Here is a 26,989-nt window from a genome sequence, read left to right on the forward strand (position 1 = left end):
CAAGGTTGGATCAGTCAATGATTTATAAATCAACAGTGGGAGAGAACAATGCACAATAACACATACAATAAAAATCTGAGTTACAAAGTACAATGGAAAACAGAGTTAAGGCAGTAGACGGCTAACTTTTAGAGTGCACTGAAAGCAATAAGATAAGAAACTTCGTGTTTCTTGAACATTATTTCAAATATGTTTATGTCGGTACGGAAGTATTTAAGAGTGACTCTGTGGCTGCTTGTCCCAACACCCTGTTTACTTCACCATCTCACAGCCTCAGGCCATCACTCCCTTATTTAAACAACCCCTGCTCTTCTTGGCCTTCTCCTTACACTTCAGTGTGGTAGCCAGGAGCAAGCATGTTGCTGCAGACACCCCTGCAGCTTATCTAGATGCCTTTACAGCACTGCGTGTGATTGCATGCACATTTCTGCACACGCACATGTGTTGCAGTGGAAGCGCAGAACCTGCATTGGGAAGGTTAGCAAAGCTTTATCTCTGATACCAGGTTGTACAGTATGCTAACTGTACTGGATGAAGGCTGGGACATTTGTTGTTAAACACGGCGTAGAGATAGGTGGCATGTTTTTCAGGATGGTCAGGTCTGTATACATTAATGCTTATGCAAGAGAGAAGAATAGGGAGCCAGCTCTGTTTTTAAGGTGGAAGGCTGATATAAACCAAGACTAGTCTTGAAAGCGTTTTACATTTCCTGCCTTCCCAGTTGCAAACTTGTCTCTGAGGTTTTCTGTGCCAAAAAACCTGGTCATGCTATGATAATGGAATTGAGATCATTTGAAACTTTGAGCTGGAAAAACTTGCTTGAGTGTGGGCTGCGAGAGCAACACGAGAAGGAGGATGGGGATGTCGTAAAGAGCGGGGGGAAGAAGGGAGGTCATGTCTGAAATGGCTGTATTGCATAATTTCCCAGAGAGGGAACAGAAGGATAGTGAAGGAAAGTGGAAAGGAAGAGAAGAGGGGGTGTGTCACTTGGACTTGAGGAGGTGAGGTTTGGAATCGGCTTGTTTTTATTCTTGTTTTAGAGTGCAGAGGAGTGACCAAAAGTTTCCCTTTTCTTTTTAAGAAGAGCTTAAAACTCGTTCACGGAACAGTGTATGGGTGGATCTTGTTCGTATCCAGGGAGCAATAAGACACAGACGCACAGACCTACACACGCCCTTTCTGTTGGGGCGTGCATGCACTTGTAGACAAGACAGTTCAGAGAAAAGGACTGTGAGGTGGAGTACCTGTGGAGTACCAGCTCCCTGTGACAGCATTACTGTGGCTTTTCTGCTGTCGGACTTCTCCTCAGACTCCTGTGTTTTCTCAAATGAACAACGCTGGCTGTCTTTGGAATATGAATCCATAATCTTGCCAGGAAGGTGAAGTCTCCCTTCAGCATGGTGCAGAGGGATATGACTATCCAGTCAGGTAAAGCCCATTTGAGTCTCTAGTCCTCGTGCATTTTGTTTTAAACTTAAGGAAACAATTGAAAGTTTGGTCTACCTTAAGATGGACCTTAAGGTGAAATACATGTGAAATCTTTAATCATGCAAAGTGCCACCTTAGATTTTAGCTGCAACGCTGCAACCTTTTGGATATATATAATCATGTGTATGCAGTACATGTGTGTAAATTAGATCCGCAGGGCACAGAAGCTAGGCGGGGCTGTGAGTCCAGGTTTGTAGAGTGTGCCCTAAGTGGAAGTTAGGGGGTGAGGGAGCTGTGCAGGTTGGAAGAGGGAAGAGGAAGGCTCAGCAGCTGTGAACTGTCCAGCCAGGGCAGCAGTTCTGCCCGAGGAGTGACTGCAGGCAGTGGGCCAGGATCCGGGCGAACTTGGAGAGTCAGAGGTTAGCTGAGAGAGGAGGGATAGAGGCATATGCCGGGCTCACTAATGGAGACTGAGGCTGGGGGGAAATTAGGTTAGAGGCGTCACTGATTTTGCTCTGGATTTAAGCAGAAATGACCTGCTCAGTCAGAACAGATTGTTCCAGATCACAATGTAAACTACGTCTACTGCCACTCAGAGTAGAAAGAGATTTTTAAATGATAAATGGAATGAGACAGTGTCAGCGCTGTCTGCAGCTGACAGCTGATTGAAGAAGCAATATACCTGCAACTACTAGATGCTGCAATGTTTGCTATGAATTTAAAACCTGCAGAATTTTCTGTTACAGGCACAGAGGCGAGTTCAAACTGTCTGATCCAGAAAAAGCCTCCATGTTTTTAAATAACCTCTTGTACTTTCTGGTCACTTAAACCATTTTGACCTTCAGGACTTGACTGCAAATGACCCCTTTACAAACTAGAGGTAGTTGCAGACTAAGAGAGGTTGTCTGCTAAAACATGGTCACGAAAAGGGTGAAATGTAAGAGTGGAGCTGATAGCCTCCTGCTGAAATTCCTTGAAGTGAGATTTTGGATTTGCATCCCCGTGTCATTCAGACTTGTAAACAAAGACAGATAAATATCACATGCTTCTTCATCTTCGACACATGACAAGCTATAGATTACATTGGGATGTAGGGTCTTATTTGCATGAGGCTGAAATGATCAGTGTGAAAAATTAAAAATGTGAATATAATGTGATCCCAGACACTCATGCTTTTGGGTAGTAGTTAGGATATTTATCATTGCTGAGGCTAGCGTAGCCCAGCAGTGATTCAGGGGAGGCTGCTGGTACTGTTATGTAACCTACTGGGATGCTGCCAGCAGCAGAGACCCCAGATCATTCTGTCAAGCTGAGAGTAGGAGTGAAAAGGAGAGGGAAGAATAGGATGGAGGGACTGATAGATGGCGAGAAAGCGAAGGAATAAACGTGGAAAGAAAGAAGAAGAAATGCAGAAAGAACTGAATATTCCAAAAGGTAGAAAAAATATAAAAATTAAAGAGAGGAGGGACGGAAGGAAAAGTTGTTTTACTCTTATCCCTGCAAACAGCTGCAACCGACACAATCCAGCTGCATGTCTTCTTTCTTTTATAACAGTAATTCTTTCATGGCTTTAGGTATTCTCCGTAATTCCCAAAAAATCATTAACACACATGAAATTATACAACATAATTGCAACAACACGCTTTTGGTCATATTTTCCCTGGACATGCTTCATATCTTTATGCATGTGGTGATAGATGGATCTATGCACATTGGAGTTTATGAAACTGCAGCACAAATCTGTGCTTCCTAGCAACACGGCAAAACAGATTGAGTCCAAACAACGGGACACCAAATGTCGTAGCTTTTGGTGAATGTAAACAGCATCCAGTCTAATAAACACACAGGCAGGAGAATATTTATGCAACACAGGCAAGTCCTGCAAGAAGCTTAGATCTTAAGTGTGTCCAGCACACCACGCACACACCCACAGGCTACCTGTGACTCACCCACACACACACACACACACACACACACACACACACACACACACACACACACACACACACACACTTTTCACAACTGGTGTCACTGTCAGAATCTGGACATGCTCTTCTGGGAATTGGTAGGCTTCCATTTTTTCATTAAAAAAATGTTTTTTGACTGTGTGTCCTGAGAGCATGGTATTTGAACAAGCACAGACACACACATACATCTTTGATTTACAATCCTGCAAATTCCTGTTAGATAATGAGAAGTGTGAGAGCATATCCAAAAAAACCTCACTCAGATCTGTTGCCTAAAGCTAAATAAAAGCACTTCGCAGGTCTGCTCGTAGCAACAAGAACACAATGCCTGCACACCCACAGGTACAAGCCCACTCATGTAGCTCAGTGATCTTTAAAGACACACAAGCACACATCTTACAACGTGCAATTCAGTTTCAAAGCTGACAGATGGACACACATTTACCCCAGCTAATATCAGTTTTTTATCACTTGAATGCAACATGCTGTGTACAACATGAAACCTTTTGATATTCTGCTTCACAAACACGGTTATGCAGCGGTGTGTATTTTGAGCACAGCTACAGCACACATTTGCACATTTATAATTGGTGCTGTGAGTAGCAAGACAGAAAATGAAGGCAATAGAGTGCTTTATTAATGAGAATGTGTGCTGCCTTCACATTACTGCAGTAGTTGTGCATTGTATGGCAGGGGTAATTGTAATCATGTATGGGAATAATAGTATTGGAATAATACTATATTACTAACATGGTACCAAACATACTAAACCCAATGTTATCCACTTAAAACTGGAAGTGTAAAATATGGAAACAAGGTAATCCCAGTGCAATGGGAAATAAACTGACTGGCTATCTTATTTATGCAATAATAACTCTGCCATAGACTGGCAACCTGGCCAGGCTGTACCTCGCCTCTTGCCCTGTGGCAGGTGGAACAGGCTCCAGCCTGTCATCGTATACTGGGTAAGCGGTTTAAGACGATGAATGAGTGGATGGACCGTGACAGTCAATCTTGCTGTTTTTCAACGCAGCAGCAAATTCCTAATTTATTTTATCTTTACATCTTTTCTTTTCTTTACGAACTACCACAAAATGGCCTTTTTTTAAATTTTTTTTTTTTTTAAAAAAAGGTATTGAATACATTCAGTAAACTGGATGTGAATTAATTAGAAAATAACAATGGAAAACTACTGATTTCAATTTTTATAAGAAAAATCTGGCCTGACAGTTCAGTTCTTGGCCTGTTCAAATTTTCTTTCTAGGAGTTTTAATAAAAGAAAAAGGTTATTTTTCTGCAAATTTATTTTAATTTAAAATCAATCTGAAAAGAATTGCATGCGTCACACTTTAACATGTTTTACATGTCTTTGTCTCTGTAATTACACCTCCTAATATGCTAGATGGCAATGTGGTTACTGTGCTGTGTTTTGGTTCTTCTTGTATGCAAACAGAGTTGAATGAACCCAGCAGTTCATGCAGAATTAGGAGTAATACATTATATCTTTGCTAAAATGACTGCAATGCAAAGAAGAGACAAGATTTTTGAACAATTTGAGTTTACTCACGACAGACTGAGAAAACTGCTCATGCTACACTGTTAAATTATTGCCTGTTGTGCTAGCATCAGCATTATAAGGCAGTCTGGCAGAATTATAGCCAAACCAATGTGAAAAAGTGTATTATTACCAAACAGAATGTGTTGGGTTTTTTGGGTTTTTTTTTTTTTTTTTTGGGAAGGCAAAAGTCAAGTTGGAGTGGAATTGGCACAGACTTGCATAGATTTGAGGCTGACTGGCCCAACACCGATCATGGCCAGTCAGCTGAAAATTGGCAGATTCTGTTCATCAACCAATTGATCAGGGAATCTCTAAAATTATGCTAAGGTTGTGTAGTCCCTCACTTAGAGTTCCAGGCAAGTGCAAAACAAAAAAAAGAAACTGTGAGAGTGAAAACAAACGAAGAAGACAAGGCGAGCACGTAGCTTAGGTCACATTTTCCTCTAATCTATTACATCTAGTACTTCCTGAACAAAGACAGTCTGTTAACCAGCTGCAAGCAGGAGAAATAATTATGATTTTTAAACAATAATTTCTGTCCTACTTGCTACACTTGGATGGAATTGCACATGTACAGATAAATATCTGAACAGTTGCATTGTGTTTTTCAGCCTTTTTATGGTCACCTTCATTTGCATCCACATCTCCTTAGACCTTATATCTAGAGTTGTAATGATAGCAATCCACTCAACATCTTTTATCAATTGTCCTTTTTGAGCCTCTGAAAGTCTGCGCTTCAATCATGCCTTGCTTGATTTAAAATTCACTGTAGTGGTGTACAGAGGTATAAGACAAAAACTGTGTCATGTTTCAAAAACTCCTGCAGCTAACTGAAGGTTTAAGCTCCTGCTGTCACAGGTGCAAGCTGTGGGAACAAGTAGGCCCACAAACAGAAGGCATGTGCTCTATGATCATCACCAACCCGGTGTGCTCTGGTGTTTCTGAATAATAGAAGACCTATTAGCCTGTGACTCACCTGCCAACACCAAATGTGGCGCACTTAGTGTTCGCTGATGAATGTAACAGAGGTCACCGTGAACTGGCAGGACTCCTGTTTCATCAGGATGACTCAGACACGAGTCACAAGAATCAAAAATCAGGGCTGTAGGCTAGGATGTGCCTAGCATACATTATTAAAGCTATATGTGAAACACAAAAAGAAGAACCACCAACGTTTGTCATAACAAATGACAAATCTTAAGTATTTTCTCCCTGACATGTCACCTCTTTGGCTAAATAAACTGTAAAATTGTTTTAAGTTCCAGTAAGTGTGAGAACAGAGTTGTCTTTCTGCACAAACAAGAATATCTGTTGGCAACGCTCGATAACATCAAACCTTTCACCAATCTGCAGAGATTGGGAAACTCTCGTAGAGGTTATGTCACATCTCAAGCATTCCTACACTCGACTAAAAACAAAGCTGTGTGTGGCTGGATTGAATTTCTTGAGTTTGTTCTAGACTTTACAAAGTCATTTGAGGATTCTGCATTTTGACACATTTCTCTCTTGCAGGTTTATATGGTTTTGTGTTATGTCTTTTGCTTTTGCAATGAACGCAAACCACATTTAAAGTTTTGTGTGTCTGTTTAGTCACTGTGTAAAAAATCTGCCTTGTAATAGAACATGATAGATCTTTTTAATCAGCATTGCGACACATCTGCAAATATGTCATGTGACTAATGATAAGTTTCCTTGAAAACAAAGGTAGAAGAATGTGTAGCACTAGCAGTTAGCTGTCTATGAAGCTCTGTCGTTTCGTACGCTTGGATCTGCACCTGCATGTCACTTAAACTCTTGTAATAAATAGAAACCTGTGTCCCCAAAGGTCTGTGTCTAATAAAAACTCTGCTGAAGCAAATTAAGAGCCAGGCTTTTATTAGATGTTATATACAGTAACAGAAAAAGGAGAGGAGAGGATGAAGCAGAAAGAGCCCCATAAAACTCTAAAGAGCACCTGAAGGAAAGAGACTTGTAAGAATACAATCAGTAAGTATTAAAAAGACTTTCTCAAGCCAGAAAAAAATTCTCTATCAGATGCTTGTGAGCTGTAATGTGCACCCAGTCCAACAGTTTTTTAAATTTGTGTCCACTCTGTCTTTGTTTGCTGACAGCCTGCCCAGGAGTTTGTTGTTGTACATCTGAAGGAAGAAAAAAAGTTGTTTCCTCTGCAACTAGGGCAGGAGGTTAGGGGGTTTGTTACAATAAAAATTATTTTCAGATGTTGGAGTTATGTAACAGTGTTACGAAGCTGTCATCCCAGCACTGGGAGCACCCTTTCTGCTGCTCTTGCGCTCTGTTTTTCCCTCTGTTTCTCTGAAAGTCTCATTTTGCTGAACGCGACCTGAACCCCCACCCCCCGTTCTCCTCCTTACCCAGTCGTTTCTGTTTTACAATAAAGGTTCACAGAACCAGATGCTAACAGCTGCCAGCTGGCTTGTGGGTCTTTCGGTGCTCGCGCACTTATAGATGCTTCTGTTTCCTTCAACAGTATACAATTAGAGCTCGTTTAGACTACTTTTCATTGACATGATGTGACAGAGTGAGGGGTGCTGCTGCAAGCTGGTCAACAAAAGAACCTTTGACTGTGTTTAAAAGGAGTGGGCTTAATTAGTTCCACTGCTTTTAAAAGCAGAATTTATTTTCTCTTTCAGCCTTCTGATGAATAATCATGTGGGGAAATCAAATCAAATAAAGTAGTAGTATTTAAAATAGGCAGGACTTCAAACCTCTGAGCTCCTTAAGTATATGTGAAAAGTCAAAGCTACAAACCAAACCAGCCTGTAAAGATGCAGCTCAGTAGTACAGACTAGTTATGACTTGCTCCAGCTGTGACATTTAAGGATTATCGGTGGTATTTCAGGTAGATCATATTGGGGTTATATCTGATTAGGATCAGGGAAAGGTTTGTGCTTATTTTTTATTATTCTATTTGAACTTGTGCTAATTGAACCAATTAGTATTCTGTGCATTTGGATATCTGACTGTAGCACTTTGCAGTAGAAATAGCCAAATAAGTACGTTGCAAAGTATAACCTGTCTTTGAAGTTTTGTTACCTCTGACAGCTGACAAAAGCACAAAACTTGATTCCTCTTTGGAGTGAAGCTGAAGCTCAGCAGTAGGTCAGTCAGGGATTATGCATCTGATAAACCCGGGACTTGTACTGTTCCCTCATCCCCAAACATGTAAAGAGCTGCCTTTTCCTGTGAGTTTGCTACTTTAATTACAACTATAAAGTAAAGTAAATGATTAAGTTCAGCCTTGTTGGTGCATTTTGGGGTTTGTTAAAAATTCCACGTCTTTTCCTAACGATTACGCACATGGCTACAATGGCTAAAAGTCTCCTCGGTTCAGGATGACGCTGAGTAATCCCCTGCCTGATGTCAGTGTGTCCCAGGAAACAGTGCTGGTAAATTCCACAGAAGAGCGAGTGGGTGGGGGGAGACCAGGAAGTAAAAAGGGAAAAAAATTGCCTGTTTTCCTTGCTGGAATGTTAATGGCTGGTCTGACCTACGGTGGCCTGTCACTTGGCCTGGTTAGTTTCTTGGCAGCTCGGGTTTTGTTGAGTTCATCTGTTTAGTGCATTCTTTGTCCATCTGTAAACTTGCCTTTGACTAGAAAGGCATCAATTCAAACATTCGGACATCGTGAAAAGATACAAGTGAGGAGTTTTGTCTGGCTCAGTGCTGATAATGTTACGCAAGTTTAAATTTACTTGTGGTGCGTCTAGTTTTTATATAACGTTGTAAATCCTTTTGCACTGGACAAATAATCCCAAGCTATTTGATGTGTGTTTGATGTAAAATGTTGCCTAAATAAAACACTCTGAAGTTAAAAGCGAGCTTAAACAGTGGTGGTCAGGTAGTGAATAAACATGCCAAAACATTCTAGTTAATCCAGTTGACGGCAAATTTGTAAGGTGAGGTCTTTGCCACTTTGTGGAAGAGGCGCTAGTTCCCAAGGATGTATTTATTCAGTCAGAATTCATTAACTCTTATTCGATAATTAACATACTTGGAATCTCGTTGCCTAAAATGATTGCTTTGAAGATGCGGACCAGATCTGCAATCGCCCAGTCAGTTACTGTCTTCAAAGTGAGTTTGAGGCATCAAGGCAGTGATAAGATGGCAATAAAATAGAGTCAGTCTGCTATCAGTCTGCTATCAGTTTGTGATTAATCAACAAGGAGACACAAACCCCTTCTGGATTGTGTCATGAAGGGAATTTGGAATAAAAAGGCTGCTGCAGTGCTAGCTGCTGTGATCAGACTGAAATCAGCTATTTCTATTTAATTAAGAAAGACTTAAAAATACCACAGAGAGGCGGTGTACCGAACGAAAAACACCATGGTGGACAAAGAATAGCGGAAACGGACACGTGTCTTTAAACAAAGGAAGTCCCAGAAATATGAATTACCACTTATAGTTTGAACTTTCAAATAAAAACTTAAATCAGGCTTTGAGATCAGAATTGAAGTAATAGGCTTCAACATTAAACACTCAAGAGTTCAACATTATATTCTTCTTTTAACCTTTAGACCAGATTATCCACTCCTACTAGATAATGTGTTTTCAGGTTTCCCCTCCATTAATTTGTGGACGTCTCTGACTAACTGTGAGACCTTCAAATCATTCTGTCTTCTTCACAAAATGCGTCTCTTTTTCTATTATAAAGTCACAGAAATGTTTTTAGTGAAGGATAAAGGAAAATACCCAAGGCCAAATAACTTCAGTGGAAAGTACTGACGCCCAACAACACCCATCAGGTCAAAGGTTGTAGAGTCCAATACTTTACTCGAGCAGCGGTACAGTTTGGACACAGTTTAAGCTTTCACCTCTCGTTGGAATCAGACCCTTTGGAGTTTGCAGTGCTTTGGTGTTTTTTTGTGTGGTTATAGAGATCCTAGTATCAACTAATTCAAAGTAATTCTAAAGAAGATCATAACTCATCTATTAGTGTGGGTTACTGGTTACTACATAATCCTATTTAGTGGGGTAAATCCTGGGAAACTGTGAAATGTGCCTTCCACACACTGTGGTCAAGCTGATTTAAAACCATAAAATATTTGCCTGCATTACTGGCTCGCTCAGTACTGTTATTACAGGGGAATCGCTGCCCCTGAGGTTTTTAGTTATGTGAAATATACAGCTGGCTGTACTGTAGAGGCAGAAAGCTGGTTACAAATAGTTGAAATGTTAATGTAACGAAGGATTTATGATTTTGAGCTGTGGAGGTGTAAATAAGCCAATATGTGTTTAGCATGCTGTGTCGGTTTGTGATGTGTGCAGTGCTGAGATTCAGCCTACACAGCCATGTCCTAATCCCAGCGTGTGCTGTCTTTTCTGTGTTTCCTGCCCAGACTGTGAATCATAACAGCAGGTGGACTTTAATCTCACACTCATAACACACAGTAATTGTAGTCACCAGACAGGGTTTGTTTAAGGTGTTGTCTGTGTTTTCAGGTGCACTGCTGCCCTGTGTGATATCAGTGTAGTATGCTGTTCATTTCGAATTTGGTGTTTAAACCGGCTGCAGTTGAAGCCTCTCTGTGCTGAATGTATGGTAAAGTCTTCTTTTGTATCATAAAAAACTGATTTAGTTCAAGGAAAAGGGGCTTAAAGTTTTCTTGTATGTGTTTGGAGCTAGAGATGTGCATGCCTGTCTCAGAGTAACCTTACCCTGCGAGTGCACAGGTGATACCAAGCTGTATTTAGCCCCCTTATGGCCAGCTGGCCCTGCTATTTAAAACAGATTGAGGGGGAAGGGAGACTGTGGCCGTGGCGGCGTTTACCGTCAGCAGACAGTTTTGGTCAGTAGTGCTGAACTTCAGAAGAATCTGAACATTTTAAGACCAGGTTAGGACGCATTGGATAAGTCGCTGGTTGCACCAGACCAATTAGACTGTTGCTTTTCTAAAATGTTTTTTCCAGTAAGAGTGCAGATTTGTGTTCGCTGTCTTCCCTGAAGGGCAAACCGTTTGGAAAATCTTTCAGAATTTCGTTTGTGATTGGGTATCAAATCAGCCACTCCAAAAGTCAGCCTGTGACTCATCCTGGTATCAGATTTACTCAAGCATCTTTGGCAAAGGTCGTTTATGGTGCATGGAATCATTTCTACCTGTCTAATAAAAACTGTCCATAGCTTGTCTGAGTCATTGTTTTGTTTAGCCAGAGGAAGTTTTTATGAGCCGATCTTCTGTGTTGTTGCTTTGATTTTGATCAGCTTGCTGTGTTTGGGTTGAACAGGGAGCAGGTTTTCATGTTGGAGCCCCCCTGAGCTTGTAACTGTGAATGAATGGCAACAGCTGAGCAGGAAAACTTTATCAGCAGCCCTCACTGTGTGTGTGTGTGTGTGTGTGTGTGTGTGTGCGCGCGTGTTTGTGTGTGTGTGTGTGTCTCCCTGCATGTGTGTGAGATTCAGGAGGAGCTGCAATCAGAGCAGTCTCACTGGGGAATCTCTCTGCTGAGCTCACTGCTGTCCTCCCTTCCTCAGCCGCTGGCCTCTTTTCAGTTTCCTCCCTTTAGCTCTTGTTCTTTCTATCCACGACTCGTCCTGTGGATTTCTTTACCCCGGCTCTCTGGGAAACTGCAGAACAGCGCTGTCGTGACTCGCCGGCTGTCACTGCAAGGAAAGTAGAGCACAGGAGGCAGGAGAGAGAGAGCAAAGCTGAGACAGCCCAATCGATTTCTTTGATACAGAGAAGAAGCACCGGGGATAGAAGGGCAACGGCGGTAGCTGTGCTTTTCTTTGTCATTTTGGTTTAAAAGGAGATATTTGTTTACTTGGAACGGAGTCTTCTGAAGCATTTGAATCACATCTTTCCCTTGAGAAGAGAGGACAGCTTTTGACACGTCAAGGGTGCCCTTCTTCAGGAATACGGTCAAAATCTGGGACTTGGGAGGAAATCTACTTTAAACCGTGGTGTTCAATGTTTACCTAATAATCAATCCCTATTCTGAATGATAATGCTGGACACCAACCATTGCCTGTCCTTTGAACCCTCCTCCCTGGACTCTCCTCCAATGGGAGATGACATGGAGAAGGAAGGACTGAAGATGGATCATGACAGACTTGTGTATCACAGCTTGAAAGAAGGTGGGCAATCTAGTCGGATCTGGAGATCTGTGTTGTGTTTTTGTTCCTGAGTTCACTGTACATTTTCAAAACAGGGCTTTATGGCCTAATACAAATAGCTAATGGGGTGTTGCTAAAGATAAGTGATAGAGTTTACTGGCTTGTGTAAGGTGGAAGGAAGTTGAAGTGGTTTTAGGTTCTTTCTGATAAACCCTTTCAATAGAGCAGACTTGACCACTGTGAATTCAGGAAGTGCTGACAGCCGGGCCTGTGACGTCGGGATAGCTTTGCTCAGTTCTTCAAGGTTAAAGCTTCCAAATAATATTTCAACTTAAAAGGTCAAGTTAATGTTTAAAATTAGTCAGTGTTCACCCCAAAAAATCATGCATATGTTTAAAGAAAGAACTGTGTTGACGTGCGTTCATTCACAAACAGCTTTCCCTAGTGTAGTTTGAATTTGGGAATATTGTAACTGTGGTGCAAATTTACAAACGTCACATAAATGCTCCACACCAGGCATTCATAAAGGTACAGACTTCAAAGGAAGACAGCTATAAAGACACTCTGAGTGTGCGCGCACGCTTATGTCTGTTCAAAAAGTGTGTCTATAACAGGCAGATTGTGGGTTGTAGTTTTCTCTAGAGCCACGCCTCCAAACTCAATGAGCGAGCAACACATTTGTCACAGGAAACCAAAAGCATGAATAAATAACATAAATAATAAATAAATATAACACGTCCAGGTGCCTTTGTGAGTTTCAGCTTGGGTTTTAGACCAACAGTGCAATGAAATGGCTTTTGTTATTTTTTTATAAGTCCTAGAGTCTAGGTTTTAGGGTTTACGTTTAAAAAAATAGATTAAACAAAAGTTTTATAGGATAAGAGGTAGAGTGAGGGTTCAGCACTTATTTGTGATGGTAAAACATGGAATTTATTAACCTGAGAATGTGTTAATGTGAATGTGAGAGCCAAAAAACATGGCTTTGTGTGGATGTGTGCCCTCCGTACTGCACACGGATTAGGGCAAGTAACTCGAAGGGAAACTCCAGTAACAGATTTTAGCCCAAATATGAGAACTCCACATCCCAATATTGGAAGTTTGAAGTGGATCGTAGAAATGGAGATGCATGCACCTTACTTCACCTACAGTGCAAGTTTCAGCTTTTATCTTTTTACAGTAGTGTCTTATTTCTAAAGTATTTCGGGATGTATTAAATATGACTGTGTGACACTTGTTGCCACTGTGCATGTTTGGGATTTAGATGTGGTGTGCAAAAGGCTCAAAAAAACATGGCGTTCCAAAAAAATGAAGTCATCCAACAGTGACATACTATCAAAAATTAGCCTAATTTGGTATGGTCCGTGCAACAGTAAAAAGGCTTCACTTTGTTTATAACCAGCGTTATGAGCATGGACCAGAGTCTCAGATGACTGGCTGCAGATGAAACAAAACATTCCTGTGAGGTTAGAATGACTGAAGATGGATGGAATCTAAAGAAAAGCAAAGGGATTAAAAAAAAGCCATCAGTTAAAGATTATTAATCCCGGTGTGCTTTTTGCTTACTCTGAAGTATGAGTGACACAAACTGCAAAAGCTGCAAAAGCCTTTATCCGTCTGTTCTCACTTGAACTTTAAGGATGATTAGTATTCACCGCAACTCTCCGTGTTGTCATCCTGCTTCTCGGCACAGCGCAGCAGAGGAAAGGCAGCGGGAGTGAGTCCAAGGTGTGAATGGCCTTAACCTTGCATTGTTTCTGCCCTTTTAGCTCTCTAGCTTCTTTCCACTCTCACTGATGTGCGAAACATTCGCTGCAGTCATGCGCTGCGTTCGCCTCTCTGTTCAACACATGCAATTGAACGGTGCTACCGTGCGAAAGATGAGAACATCTTTCCCGATTAAAAAACATTTCCAAAGCCAGTGCCAAGCGTAACGTCTGTTCAAAGCGTCTGCAGGGCTCGTCTTTAGGTGGGTATGTGGCATACGCTCTGTGGGCCTGAAGCCTTTTGCCTTCATGTGTGTCACTCGGGTTGGTGCGCGCAGGCTTAGTCGTGCCAAGCCAGGGGTCTTTGGGGACAGTGACGAACTCAGACATGTTTAATCAGATCTACTGACACATGAGCACAGCAGGCTTAGCCCAGTTGGCCACCAGCATCCCAATTCATCCTCGTTCTTCCCTCCAATGTGACTTTTTACCTGTACAGCCTTCTTTTAGACAATTATGATGACTTGAAACTGATCTGATCTTGACATTTAGGAAATAAAAGCTCTATAAGTTCAGGTAAAGATTTCATTATTGGTGATTTGTTATAAAGTTAAGCTTGTGAAAGGTTTAAAGAAAGCCATGACTTTAGTTGCCGGGGAGAAAAAGTGTTTTGTTTTGGGGGGTTTTATGTACACCCACACAGAGATCTTAGAAATAACAAATCAATGTGCAAATCATAGTGTTAGTTCTCTGACGTTTGCAACGACGAGTTTAATCAAAAGATCGAGTAAGCGAATTGTCTTCAAATAAGCCACCTGCTGTCATTTCCTCTGCTTAATCTAAAATCTTCAAACGCTTGCATCTCTGCCGTCTTCCTCTTTCTCCCTTGTCTGCCTTTGCTTTAACTTTTTATGAGTGTAGTAGCAAGCTTTGGCTGTGGCCTAGTATCCCAATAAAACTGTCCTGCCTTTTCATCCATTTTCTTAAATTAACCAGAATGGCCTTCAAACCTGATTTAAGTCCCAGAGCATGTCCTGGTCGCAAAACACAAAGACACATCCCTCCTCTTTTTTCCCAAGCAGTAATCTGCTTACAGTTAACAAAACATCGCTATCCTTGTTGGTTATGTTTTTGTCCACTATCTTATCTTATTATAAGTTCTTGCTGCAGTGCATGTAACCATAGCCACTGTCGTAGTGCAAAAGTTTTCATTTGTCTTTCTGGCACCCATATAAAGTTTGTTTTGTGGTTAATCCAGAACAAACAGTTCACAGCCTCCAAGTGGTTTTTGTCTGTCTGTTATACTCCTGTCTTTGTTGCTGTGCTGCAAGCAAGCAGTATTTATTTGTGTAGGACTTTAGGAATACTAGAGTCACAAAGTGCTGTACAAAACACATGACAGTTTAGTTCAGCAGACAAAAACTAGGATTAAAAGCACTGCAGCATTGAAAGAAAGGGCACGAAAAAGTTAAAGTAAGGAAAAGTGGAATTAAAGTAGATACAAAATGAGAAGAAAAGTTAAGAAAGAAGACAAAATAACAGGCAGTGGTGCAAACGTGATTATTTTATGCACGTGAATCTACAATTTCAACACTGCTACATTTTTCGCACCATGATTGGGAGGGATAGAAGATGTGGAGGGGGTTATGGATAGAGGGAAAGTGTAAGAGTCTCTTTCTAAGAATAAACCTTCCTTCCCTGGAAGCCCCGTGTGGCATGGCATCTAATGGCGCATGGCACGGTCAGTCTGTATCAGTGTGTGTCTGTGTGTGCACGTTCCTTTATTGAAAGTGTTTTCCTGTGCGTTTGCTACTGAGACAAAATGAGTGCTGCCAGCTGCTGTACAGGCAAGACCATATACAGTGGGGCAAAAAAGTATTTAGTCAGCCACCGATTGTGCAAGTTCCCCCACTTAAAATGATGACAGAGGTCAGTAATTTGCACCAGAGGTACACTTCAACTGTGAGAGACAGAATGTGAAAAAAAAATCCATGAATTCACATGGTAGGATTTGTAAAGAATTTATTCGTAAATTAGGGTGGAAAATAAGTATTTGGTCACCTCAAACAAGGAAAATCTCTGGCTCTCACAGACCTGTAACGTCTTCTGCAAGAAGCTTTTCTGTTCCCCCACTCGTTACCTGTATGAATGGCACCTGTTTGAACTCATCATCTGTATAAAAGACACCTGTCCACAGCCTCAAACAGTCAGACTCCAAACTCCGCCATGGCCAAGACCAAAGAGCTTTCGAAGGACACCAGGAAAAGTATTGTAGACCTGCACCAGACTGGGAAGAGTGAATCTATAATAGGCAAGCAGCTTGGTGTGAAAAAATCAACTGTGGGAGCAATCATCAGAAAATGGAAGACATACAAGACCACTGATAATCTCCCTCGATCTGGGGCTCCACGCAAGATCTCATCCCGTGGGGTCAAAATGATCATGAGAACGGTGAGCAAAGATCCCAGAACCACACGGGGGGACCTGGTGAATGACCTGCAGAGAGCTGGGACCAAAGTAACAAAGGTCACCATCAGTAACACACTACAACGGCAGGGAATCAAATCCCGCAGTGCCAGACGTGTTCCGCTGCTGAAGCCAGTGCATGTCCACGCCCGTCTGAAGTTTGCCAGAGAGCACATGGATGATACAGCAGAGGATTGGGAGAATGTCATGTGGTCAGATGAAACCAAAGTAGAACGTTTTGGTATAAACTCAACTCGTCGTGTTTGGAGGAAGAAGAATACTGAGTTGCATCCCAAGAACACCATACCTACTGTGAAGCATGGGGGTGGAAACATCATGCTATGGGGCTGTTTTTCTGCCAAGGGGACAGGACGACTGATCCGTGTTAAGGACAGAATGAATGGGGCCATGTATCGTGAGATTTTGAGCCAAAACCTCCTTCCATCAGTGAGAACTTTGAAGATGAAACGAGGCTGGGTCTTCCAACATGACAATGATCCAAAACACACCGCCCGGGCAACAAAGGAGTGGCTCCGTAAGAAGCATTTGAAAGTCCTGGAGTGGCCTAGCCAGTCTCCAGACCTCAACCCCATAGAAAATCTGTGGCGGGAGTTGAAAGTCCATGTTGCTCGGCGACAGCCCCAAAACATCACTGCTCTCGAGAAGATCTGCATGGAGGAATGGGCCAAAATACCAGCTACTGTGTGTGCAAACCTGGTAAAGACCTATAGTAAACGTTTGACCTCTGTTATTGCCAACAAAGGTTATGTTACAAAGTATTGAGTTGTATTTTTGTTATTGACCAAATACTTATTTTCCACCCTGATTTACGAATAAATTCTTTACAAATCCTACCATGTGGATTCATGGATTTTTTTTTCACATTCTGTCTCTCACAGTTGAAGTGTACCTCTGGTGCAAATTACTGACCTCTGTCATCATTTTAAGTGGGGGAACTTGCACAATCGGTGGCTGACTAAATACTTTTTTGCCCCACTGTAGATCGACTCGCCTAAGTGTGTTTAGGCGTGCGTGTTTATAATGCTAAATGTCAAATGGCAAGTTATTGCTTCTAGAGAGGAGTCGGTAGTGTTAGACTGATACTTTCAGACTTGGAGCATACACACTTGTAAAAACAACAGAGGGGAGCCGGGATCGCCAGCAAGAATTTGGAGCCAAAGAATGACATTTAGTTGCACAGGCTCTGACATTAATTCATGGCTCTTGCGGCGTTCCCGTCTAGGCGAGGATTCCTTGTCATAACACAGAGGCAGCACCGCAGCAGCAACAGCTATATCGTGAGCTAGACTGAGTACCAGTGATGTCACTTTGTTGGCGAGGTAGAACCGGTGCTGCTTGACTGAAGTAGCAAACACAACCCTAGCTAGAAATGCTTGGCAATCTTCAGTGGTTTGCACCACACTGTATACGCGCACACACACACACACACACACACACACAAATAGATACGTAGCCCTTCAGTAAGGATCGCTGGGACAACTTGAGCAGGAGCGTCAGCTGAATGTTTACATCAGTAGTGAAGTTACTTGGTATAACAACATACTGCTTCCTCTTCTGATACTGTTAATATCTTGGAAATAAAAGATAAACAATGAAATGGAAAGACATCATGCACTGTCACTTACTTACTTGCTTACAAGCTAAAAAAAAAATCATTACACACAAGTGTCTGCAGCCATTCTGGGTGTCTTTTTTCATGGGTGGTGTGTTTGTGTGATGTGATGGTTGACTAAATAGTTCAGGTCACTTCCCTAAATTGCTGTCGTGTTGCAACGAAGCCAACATGACAGTGATGAAATGCTGTGTACTTGTGATCTTGCAGGTGTCTATATGTAATTGTTAGTTTGTTATATTTGTGTCTTTGCTTTGTTTAAACGATAGCCCGCTCATTTCTAATTTATTATCCGGTTACAATGATGACGCCAGACTTTCTGGGCTCGTTAAAACTTTAAAAAAGTATCAGGATGAGGACTGTGCCACACAGCACTCAACAACTGACATTTTATTTGTTTAGAAATGTCAGACATAGTCCAACTCTTTCTGTCCAGCTTTGTGTTCCTTACAGTTCTCCCCCACCCCGCCTCTCCATTATGTAACAAGAGCTTCCTGTTTTGAAATGGCGATGCAATCGGCCCATTTAAAAATGAAAAAGGAAAAAAAAGTAATTTAGATTCAAATCGGTGCTTTTATTTTTTCATTTCTTTTAATTTTTTCGTTAATTTCTTATAGCAGCATTATGCCTTAGTGTTCTGTCTCTCTCACTCTTTGATGGATGTTTGCTGCTTTTTCACACATCTGTGCTCAGAAACAGGAAGTCTGTATACACACACACCTTGTACCCGCCTCCTTTGTAACTTCAAAAAAAAAAGAAAAAGATGCATGCGAGGCAGGGAGACTGGAGAATGAACCGGTTGCCACAGAGTAAAGGTCCTCGTCGTGTCAGTCTTATATGTTCCTTTATGTGCTTATTTATCTAAATATTGTGGATCTGTTGCTGATTGTAAGGCTTTACGGGCACAGAGCTTCACCGCTGCAGTTTCTTAATCTCGCCAGCCGTCACTGACTGTCTTCTCTTCTTTCTCCTCTTACCTCCTGTGTCTCCATGCAGTCCTCCAGCTCAAACTTCAGCAGAGACGCACACGAGAGGAGCTGGTCAGCCAAGGGATCATGCCACGTAAGTCTGCTGAGTGTGTTTTACTTGCTTTTTTGCTTTTTTTTAAGCTCATGAACCAAAGTATATATCGTCAATGTACGGTAGTCTGACTTTAAGTGTGCTTTTAGACTCTCAACTGATCATGTTTTACCCAAAGACAGCACTTCTTTATTGTCTGGAACAGACAGTATCATCTCGTTTTTAGAAACTCGAGCAGAAAACAGGAGCTTTGGCTGTGAGCTGAGGTCAAACTGCTAACCCTTTCCTGTTTCAGGATTACACACCAAATCTTAAACTGTCACACACTAACAAGGTCGCTACCTGATGCTAGACGCTAAACGATACTCACGTATTTTTTGGAATGTCGTTTAATTCACATCCCGCTGACACATTTTGGTTCTCAACAACAGAACCTGGATATGTTGGTAAATAGCGTCTGTCAGTCTGTGCCGTATATGCTGTCATATGATGGGTTGTATAGTGAAGGTCTGGAATGTCGTTTCTTGTTTTTTGCTGAAAATGTCGTCTCTTATCGGCATTATCAGTATGAGTATGTGTGTTCTGCAAGTGTCATATTTAGCTGTATCTTTGCACCACTTTGTGTTATCAAATAGGGCAGCTTCCTCTTTATGTCTATCCACTTCCTGTTTCAGGGTTCCTTACATCACAAGAGTCAGAAATATAGTTTTAAAAGTTTCCCTCCGTTTCTGTGTAGAACCGAAAGCACTCTGCTTTTTCGTTTTTCCAAGAAGACTTTTGGTTTGAATTAAAAGTGTGCAAGCGAGTGTTCGCCCTCATACTGTAGACGTGGTAGCCAACATTCATTCTAACTGAGTAGATTTTCAAATGGAGACTAAATACCTGTTAGATTGCCCAATAGGCCTGTTCAGACATACAAACTTTGACAGATTATGCTAGCTGTGTGTTAAGAAGAGTATCAGGGAAACAAGTAACTGTGAATGGATGGTAACATGTGGCACACCTGTTGTCATATTTTGTTTTTGACAAAAGCAGATGAGATTGAAAAGATACACCATGCAAGCTGCTTTCAGCCTGCAGTGCTGCACATTCAGTTTACATAACAGTTTAAGGGTTAGATACATAAGAGTACCATAAAGTGATGACTGAGGGTTTGTTTTGGTGGGCAGCATGGAGCCTTCCAGTGAACCATTTAAGTAGTCTAGTAAATCGCTCTGTGTCCTCTTTTCTGCAACAGGCCCTGTGCCAGATTGTTGCAGATTTAGGATCAACATGTTTGGATTGACTATTTCGCTTTCCAGCTTCTCCTCTGTGGAGATTCCTAGGGGGGAAAAAAAGTATAGCTGTGGGTTTAAATGAGATTTTAGATTGCTCCTAAGTCGATGACTTTGTTGACTACAGAAATCCTCTTTTAAATTGTTTCTCCGAGATGCAGAAAGATGGGGCAAAGGTTGTTCAGGCATCAGGTCCGCTGTTGTGTTATAGTTCAGTAAAGATCATATGAACCGTTCTCTTCACTTCTCGCTTCATCTTCGATCGATTTTCACGGTAACTGTATCTTGTTGACAGGAACAAACTTTGCCAAGTAGTTCCACATTGCTCCACACCCTGAACACTTTCCAGCAAAGAAAAAATAGTCTTTATATTTCTTAATGACTCTGTAATTACTGTTATTTGCTGGATTTTTGAAACATAAAAAAAACAAAATCTGAAAATTTCACTTACAATGTCACCACATGGTTTGTTTTAGTCAACATAGAACCTTCAAAGGTGACATAAATGATCAGGGGTTTTCTGTCACTTCTCTAATTCTTACATTTAAATGTCCTTTGTGCTGTGTTTTCTGGTACTAAAAAAAGACTTTTATGTCTGAGTGCTGAGGCAGGGTCAGTTCCTCCTGTGGTATCAAATCCTCACACTGGTTTTGCAACTGAAGGTGGTGTGAATGAATAACTTTCCACTTTCAAACACTTTCGTGAGGTTCCTGAACACAGACATTGACTGTCCAGCTGTGAGCAAAAGTCAGTTAATCGTCATTTAAGAATGCCAACAAATATATACTTTTGTAGCATTAACATATTTTGTTGCTCCGCTGTATGAAAAACTGGGCTATGTGTGAAGAAACCACCAATGTTTTTATAATGAAACTGTAGCTAATGGGGTCAGGGAGGTTGTGGTGTTTCACAGGGGAAAGTTCTGAACAGTGTTATGTGCCCAGCTATAAGAATAGGCTTGAAAATGCTGTTTTTGAGCCGAATGTTTTCACTTCCTCCTGGCATGTTCAAATAACTGTTTAGTGTTTTCTTCCCCATGAAGTTTCAGTTTAAAAGTGCTTCAGGAGCAACATCGTGAAAGAAGAACTGTTGATCCAGTAGCTCGTTTTGGGAGTTTAATTTGCACCTAGTTCTATTGGTGTGTGCGTGTTTTGGTGTTTCGAATTCTTTTAATGTTTGAGTATATCCAGTTATAGGTTACATATGCAATGATCATTTACACATCATAAAAAACTACCGGTAGCTGCTTTGGGTCTTTTCTCTTTCCGTTTAAGCTGCTGATTGGCTGCCTCTTGCAAATAGAAGGTTTAAACTGCAGGGGTTACATGAGAAACTGGGACTGGTGGGGACGGCCGCACCAATAAGCACCAATGACAGAAGGGCTCACAGGCCAACAGACTCATTGTCCATTCTTTTATGCATTTGGTGAACATTTATTTTCCAATGAATGCCAGTAAGAGTCTGATATGATTAAAATAAAACCAGCCCAGCCTTCTCTTGCCAATACGCAAGGAAATATTGTTTTCATTGAACATCATATTGAAGCAATTAATCTGTGTTTAAGTAGTTTATGGGCCCGGTTTGTCCTTGTGGTGTTATTATTGTGATCCAGACCACTCGTTGGTCATATTACAACTGGTATTCTTTGAACGCCAGGGGTTGTGACACAAGGAATGCTTCTGACCCCCACCCATCATCTGTGGTGCACACACAGTTGACGCCCTGCTGTAGCCAGAATGTCCAATCTCAAACACCCTTGGCAGGGATTTCACCAACTCTTGACCAATCAGACGATCGCTGTCTTACATCATTATAACTGCCGCTGTCCTCTGAATATCCTTCCCCAAAAACGAAGCAGGCATCTCCCCTGTCCGTTTAGCTTTTCTAAAACCTCGACTTTATATTTGTGGTTAAAAAGAGTTTGATGTCTAGCGCTTTGTTTTTTGGATAGAAATGATCTTCTAGGCTCAAAAAAATCTGTGATGGGAGATGGACTGTAAAACTTTTTGTTTCCTTGCACTGGACCTTTCTGCAAACTGAATAATTATAAAAGTGTAAGATAAAATGCAAAATATATGACGCTCTGGACTCATTTTTCATGTTGACCACCTCTTTCACCTCAAAGGTAATACAGATTTTTTTTCTTTTTACACAATTTTAGCCAGCTGAAATTGCTTTTATGCATTTCCCTCTTACAAAAATACTGCATAGACGTTCACTCCCCCACCCCATACACTGGTCATGGCTGAGCAATGAAGTGATGAATCTAGACTTTCGCTGGGTGTGCTGCACTCTATTCATCAGTCTCTCTTCTGCTGCTCGCTCCTTTTTAAAGAGCCATTCCAGACTCTGTTCATCAAGAATTGATGTCCCTCAGCTACAGACCATCTGCCAGACTTATTGCAGATAGTTTGACCTCTGAAATGCAGTTTCTTTAGACTTACCTTTCGTCATGGAAAAACTTAGAACGCACCACAATCTGCAGCACGTTTCTGTGTAAAATACCAATAAAAGTATAATGAAGCTGGGCTATATGTAACCTGTAATCTTTATAAGTGTTTGTATTCCCTTTTTAACACTGTGTAATTCTAAATAACAGATCAAGACAAAGCTGAAAGTGTCTAACGTCAGTTCAAAGTATGAGAAAGAACATTTGGAAACTTTGGAATACGTGGAAAACTCTTGCTGAATAATGAACAGTGTGTTCTCATTTAGGTTAATGAAACTGCTGAGTGAATGTTTGGTACAGTTTGCGCTCATGGTTTTAGTCATATTGTTCCATTAAATCAAGCTCATCTAAACTACTTCACTACCACTGACCACATCGCGACACTTCCTGCAGCTGCCTTGGTGTTTGAGTTGCAATGAGAATAAACGTAACACAACTGATGTGAAAAGCGTAGTAAAAGGCCGAGGAAACGCTGGCAGTAACGGTTTTCTCGGTGATAACCGAGGTGGATGTGCACCACACTCAGCAGCAGAGGCTGATCTGCCTACTGAGTTGTCATCAGAGTGTGTGGTTTAGAATAGCACTCCTGACCTTCTCTGCCAGAAGCCACTTCTGCTTTGAGTCTGTCTTTGACTGTAGCCGTACAGGTTCTCACATTTTTGCTTGCTGAAAGAAGCATCACGACTTCCTTCACAGTCGGTCTGAACTGCATTAATCTTGGCTTTTTGTTTCTCCTCCTGTTCCCCCTCCCTCTCCATGCAGCACTGAAGAGCCCAGCAGCCTTTCACGAACAGCGGAGGAGTCTGGAGCGAGCAAGGGTGAGAGCCATAAGAACAATGAGTCTCCTGCAGTCTCAGTGGATTTTCTTCAGAGAGGCAAAAAACAAACAAAAAAAAAAACCCACAAGAACCTAACAAATTGAAAGCACAGATACAGATTGGTTGTAGTTGGGTTATCGTACAGATAATCTCTGGTTAGTTGACGTTTGTGCAAAATTGTTGTGAGTTGCAGAGCCAGGAAATGATGAAAACAAGTGACATGGAAACAAAAGCATATATTAAACTGACAGAATAATATTTTATGGTGTTGTAGCAATTTGGAGTTCATGTGATTTTTGGCATCTTGTTTTCTTCCCAGACTGAGGACTACCTAAAGAGGAAGATCCGGAGTCGTCCTGAGCGCTCCGAGCTGGTCAGGATGCACATTCTGGAGGGTGCGTGTTTTTTTTTTTTTATTTGTTTTTTTTAATCAGCAAGTGCCAGTGTTGTCAAAAAGTCACATTTTAAGCTTTGTAAAATACCTAGACAAAAACAGAACCAAATCTTTATGAAGAGGTTAATGTATAGTTCCTCCTTCATATTTCTGCTTGAAGCAATTCCGTGTTCTTTGAGGGTATTGCTTCTGCATCTTAAAACTCGGTAGCTCGATTCAGGCGCTGTGAAAACTCTTTTATAAAATGTGTTTCGGCATGTTGTCTTCATGAGGCAAGGTGCTTATCTTCACATTTTCACATTCATTTTAATATATGTTTTTGCGGTTTAAAGTGTTATGTTTGTTATGATTTTTTTGAAGCAGCTGGTTTGACTGTTGGTTTAGTTTCTTTTAAATTAGGTTGAAGTCAAACCGAGGAAGTGTTAAAATAGGCTAAAACCTGCTGTAACGTATTGAACAGATTCACAGAGGATTATATGTGTGTGAATCACTTGATAAATAAATGCACATGTATCCATAACGGCCTGCTGTGCCCTCTGCAGAGACGTCGGCAGAGCCGTCTCTGCAGGCTAAGCAGCTGCAGCTGAAGAGAGCACGACTGGCCGACGACCTCAATGACAAAATCTCTCACAGACCGGGTCCCATTGAGCTGGTCCACAAGAACATCCTGTCTGTTAACTGCCATCTGCAGCACTCACTCCCAGGTAATAACACACACCTCATCAGCGTTCAGCTGTACTCGTCTCACTCCAGGGACCCGCTCGGGAAAAGAAAATGTCTTCATTGATGGCCTTGCTCTTTCTTTCAAATGTAATCACAAGTTTAAGTCGTTGGGAAGGTTTGATTGCACCTGCGATCAACTTCGTCAACGTTATCGTCGTTTCACCTGTGTTTCATCTGCTGCACTTCCCGTGTGTCAGAACGTGCACCCGCAGTTAAACTGAGAGCAGGAAAAGGAAAAGCTGGGGTGACCTTAAATGACAGTAAAGCACAGTAACGACTCACACTGAGTCGTGTGAAAACGAGTGAAAATAAACGAGCATTGTATAAAAGTCTCTCTCTGAGGAATAATCACTGGCGCAGGATTGGTGCTCGTTATCAGTAGATGCTTAAAGTCCCGAAATACACAAGTTTTACAAATAAATGACTGAAAAAATAAATCTTATCTCACGATAACGATCGTACTGTATGCATTTATTTATGTCTGCATGCAGGCTAGCATCTCCTTAACGAGTAGGCCCACACAACATCGTCACACGTACAGCGATCATTAAGATCTGTATTTTATTTTTTTAAACTGTTCATTCTTTATATGTCTTTACTATTTCATCATCTTGCTGGTAATACAATGTTACAATCTCTGTAAAAATTTGAACCTCTGATGAAACTTTGTCGGACTCGCCTGGAAAAATGAAATGAAGAATTTGAAAAGGTGCCGCAGGCTATTGTTTAAAAGAAAAATTGGGCAATCTTGTATATTTATGACACTTGGTTCAGAGATTTACACACATACACACACACACAGACTTTTGCACAACGTTGCACAACACTCACAAGCGTACCTGCAGGAATTAGCAAGACTTGTAAATACAGGACAGTGGACAGGTTATGGTGAATTCAGGCTGAGCCTCAGGCATGTGATGAATACAAGTTCAAACACGTCCCCTTCCACTGTTCGCGGTGCTATTGTACCTGTGTTTTGGTGTGCAGTTGCGCCACCTCTACAATTTGATTTCCGTTCAGACTGAACACCTGAGCAGTTACACCATTCACGTATTTACAGTAAGGTGAGTGTGTAAACAAAACAAGCAGCTCTGAAACAGAAGTGACTCAGAAGCTTGTTTGGACACGGCACTGTTTTGAAACATGAGACACGGCACGCGGTGTTGTAACTTCTCTAAAATTGCTTAGTGCCGATTGCTAAAGAGCGGTGACTAACTTTAGAGAAACTTTATTTGAGTGTTAAAATTGCAGGGGAAGCTGGGAACTAAGCTGTCCTTTCCTGTGTTTCCCAGCGGCTCTGGAAATTCCAGACAACGCCAACCCCTTTCGCACCGCTGAACCGCTACACCAGAAGACGCCACCATTAAATAGCGGTTTCATTAAATGTGTGAACGTTTGTGCACTGTCACAGATTCTCCAAAGGGAAACGGAGGAGAGAGCTCATCTTTGGACGAAGACAGCAGTGATGCTCTGTCACCTGACCAGCTAACCAATCAGGACTCTCCCCTGAGCGCTGTCCCTCAGGTCTCCCCCTCAGACGTGCTCACCCAGAACGGAGACCTCTCCCCCACACAGGTATTACTGAGGTGGAACAGAAAGAACTGGACAGAGCAGTTAGTGAAACAAAAGCAAGTGTTTTTCAGCAGGATCATGCAATTAACCACAGTGATATCATCTCACCAGTTTCTCACACAGCCTCCTGCTCCACCTCCACCACCACCTCCGCCGCCCCCTCCCTTGTTGAATGGGTCCGCTTCGTCCCCTCTACCTAAAACGGTGACCTCTGGATCCTCCCGCCATTCTGCTGGACAGGTCAAGGTGCGCCGATCGCTCAAACTTCCTGTTGATTTTCGTGATTTAAAAATAATTCTGACCGTAATCTCTATTTATGGGAACGCTGTAGCTCACCAAAACCCCCTCCTCATCTCTTCATTTCCTTCCCCCCCCTATTTCTCATGGTTCTCTGACTGCAGTCTCAGGCCAAGACGAGTTCAGACCGCCCTCCACAGAGACCTAAGAAAGCAAAGGACAGCAAACCAAAGGTCAGAGGTCTTTGTTTTGCTTTCATTTTAACTCGCACACCGGCACATGATTTATGGCTAATTTTAAATTACGACCAGTCACTGGTAAAGGCTGTTTTTTGATGACATCTTGTCTGCAGTAAAGATTTTAAGACTTCAAATTGTGTTTGTCTGGCTTGCTGCTCCCACAGCTGAGCGACAAATATTAAAAGTTACTCCTTAGATTTGAAAGAGCCAATAAAAGTCTTCTTTGTGGTTTTTGCGTCGTCTCTATTAAATCATAGAGCAGGGGCTTCTCTCTAACCTCAGTGCTTTTTTCTGACATTTTACAATCATACTGAGGAGAATTGCTTGTAAAAGAGGAAGAGATACCATTTTATGAAGCCACAGTGGCCTCAGCACATCAGAAATATATACTTGCTTTTCTTAACTGGAAGTGCGTTAGCTTTTACTTCAGTTAAGT

General features: G+C 41.7%; 1 protein-coding gene across 7 annotated transcripts in view; it reads left to right on the forward strand.

Annotated features, from left to right (window-relative positions):
* The window catches only part of mrtfab (myocardin related transcription factor Ab), a 41,283-nt gene that overhangs the window by 7,126 nt on the left and 7,168 nt on the right, over positions 1 to 26,989 (forward strand). For 3 of the 7 annotated variants that reach the window (XM_085465659.1, XM_085465658.1, XM_085465661.1), the window contains 7 exons: positions 18,824 to 18,889; positions 23,333 to 23,388; positions 23,708 to 23,783; positions 24,325 to 24,486; positions 25,917 to 26,080; positions 26,189 to 26,323; positions 26,479 to 26,547. In XM_085465659.1, the coding sequence (XP_085321785.1) occupies positions 18,824 to 18,889; positions 23,333 to 23,388; positions 23,708 to 23,783; positions 24,325 to 24,486; positions 25,917 to 26,080; positions 26,189 to 26,323; positions 26,479 to 26,547 (728 nt within the window). Of the gene's footprint in view, positions 1 to 1,055; positions 1,429 to 11,380; positions 12,047 to 18,624; positions 18,643 to 18,823; positions 18,890 to 23,332; positions 23,389 to 23,707; positions 23,784 to 24,324; positions 24,487 to 25,916; positions 26,081 to 26,188; positions 26,324 to 26,478; positions 26,548 to 26,989 lie in introns of those variants that run through there. The other 4 variants (XM_085465664.1, XM_085465663.1, XM_085465660.1 and 1 more) reach the window with 4 other exon arrangements.

This window comes from Copadichromis virginalis, linkage group LG8 (genome assembly GCF_057382275.1).
Source record: "Copadichromis virginalis isolate Kocher_CV1m ecotype Utaka linkage group LG8, C_Virginalis_male_GT1.1, whole genome shotgun sequence".
Lineage (NCBI taxonomy): Eukaryota > Metazoa > Chordata > Actinopteri > Cichliformes > Cichlidae > Copadichromis > Copadichromis virginalis.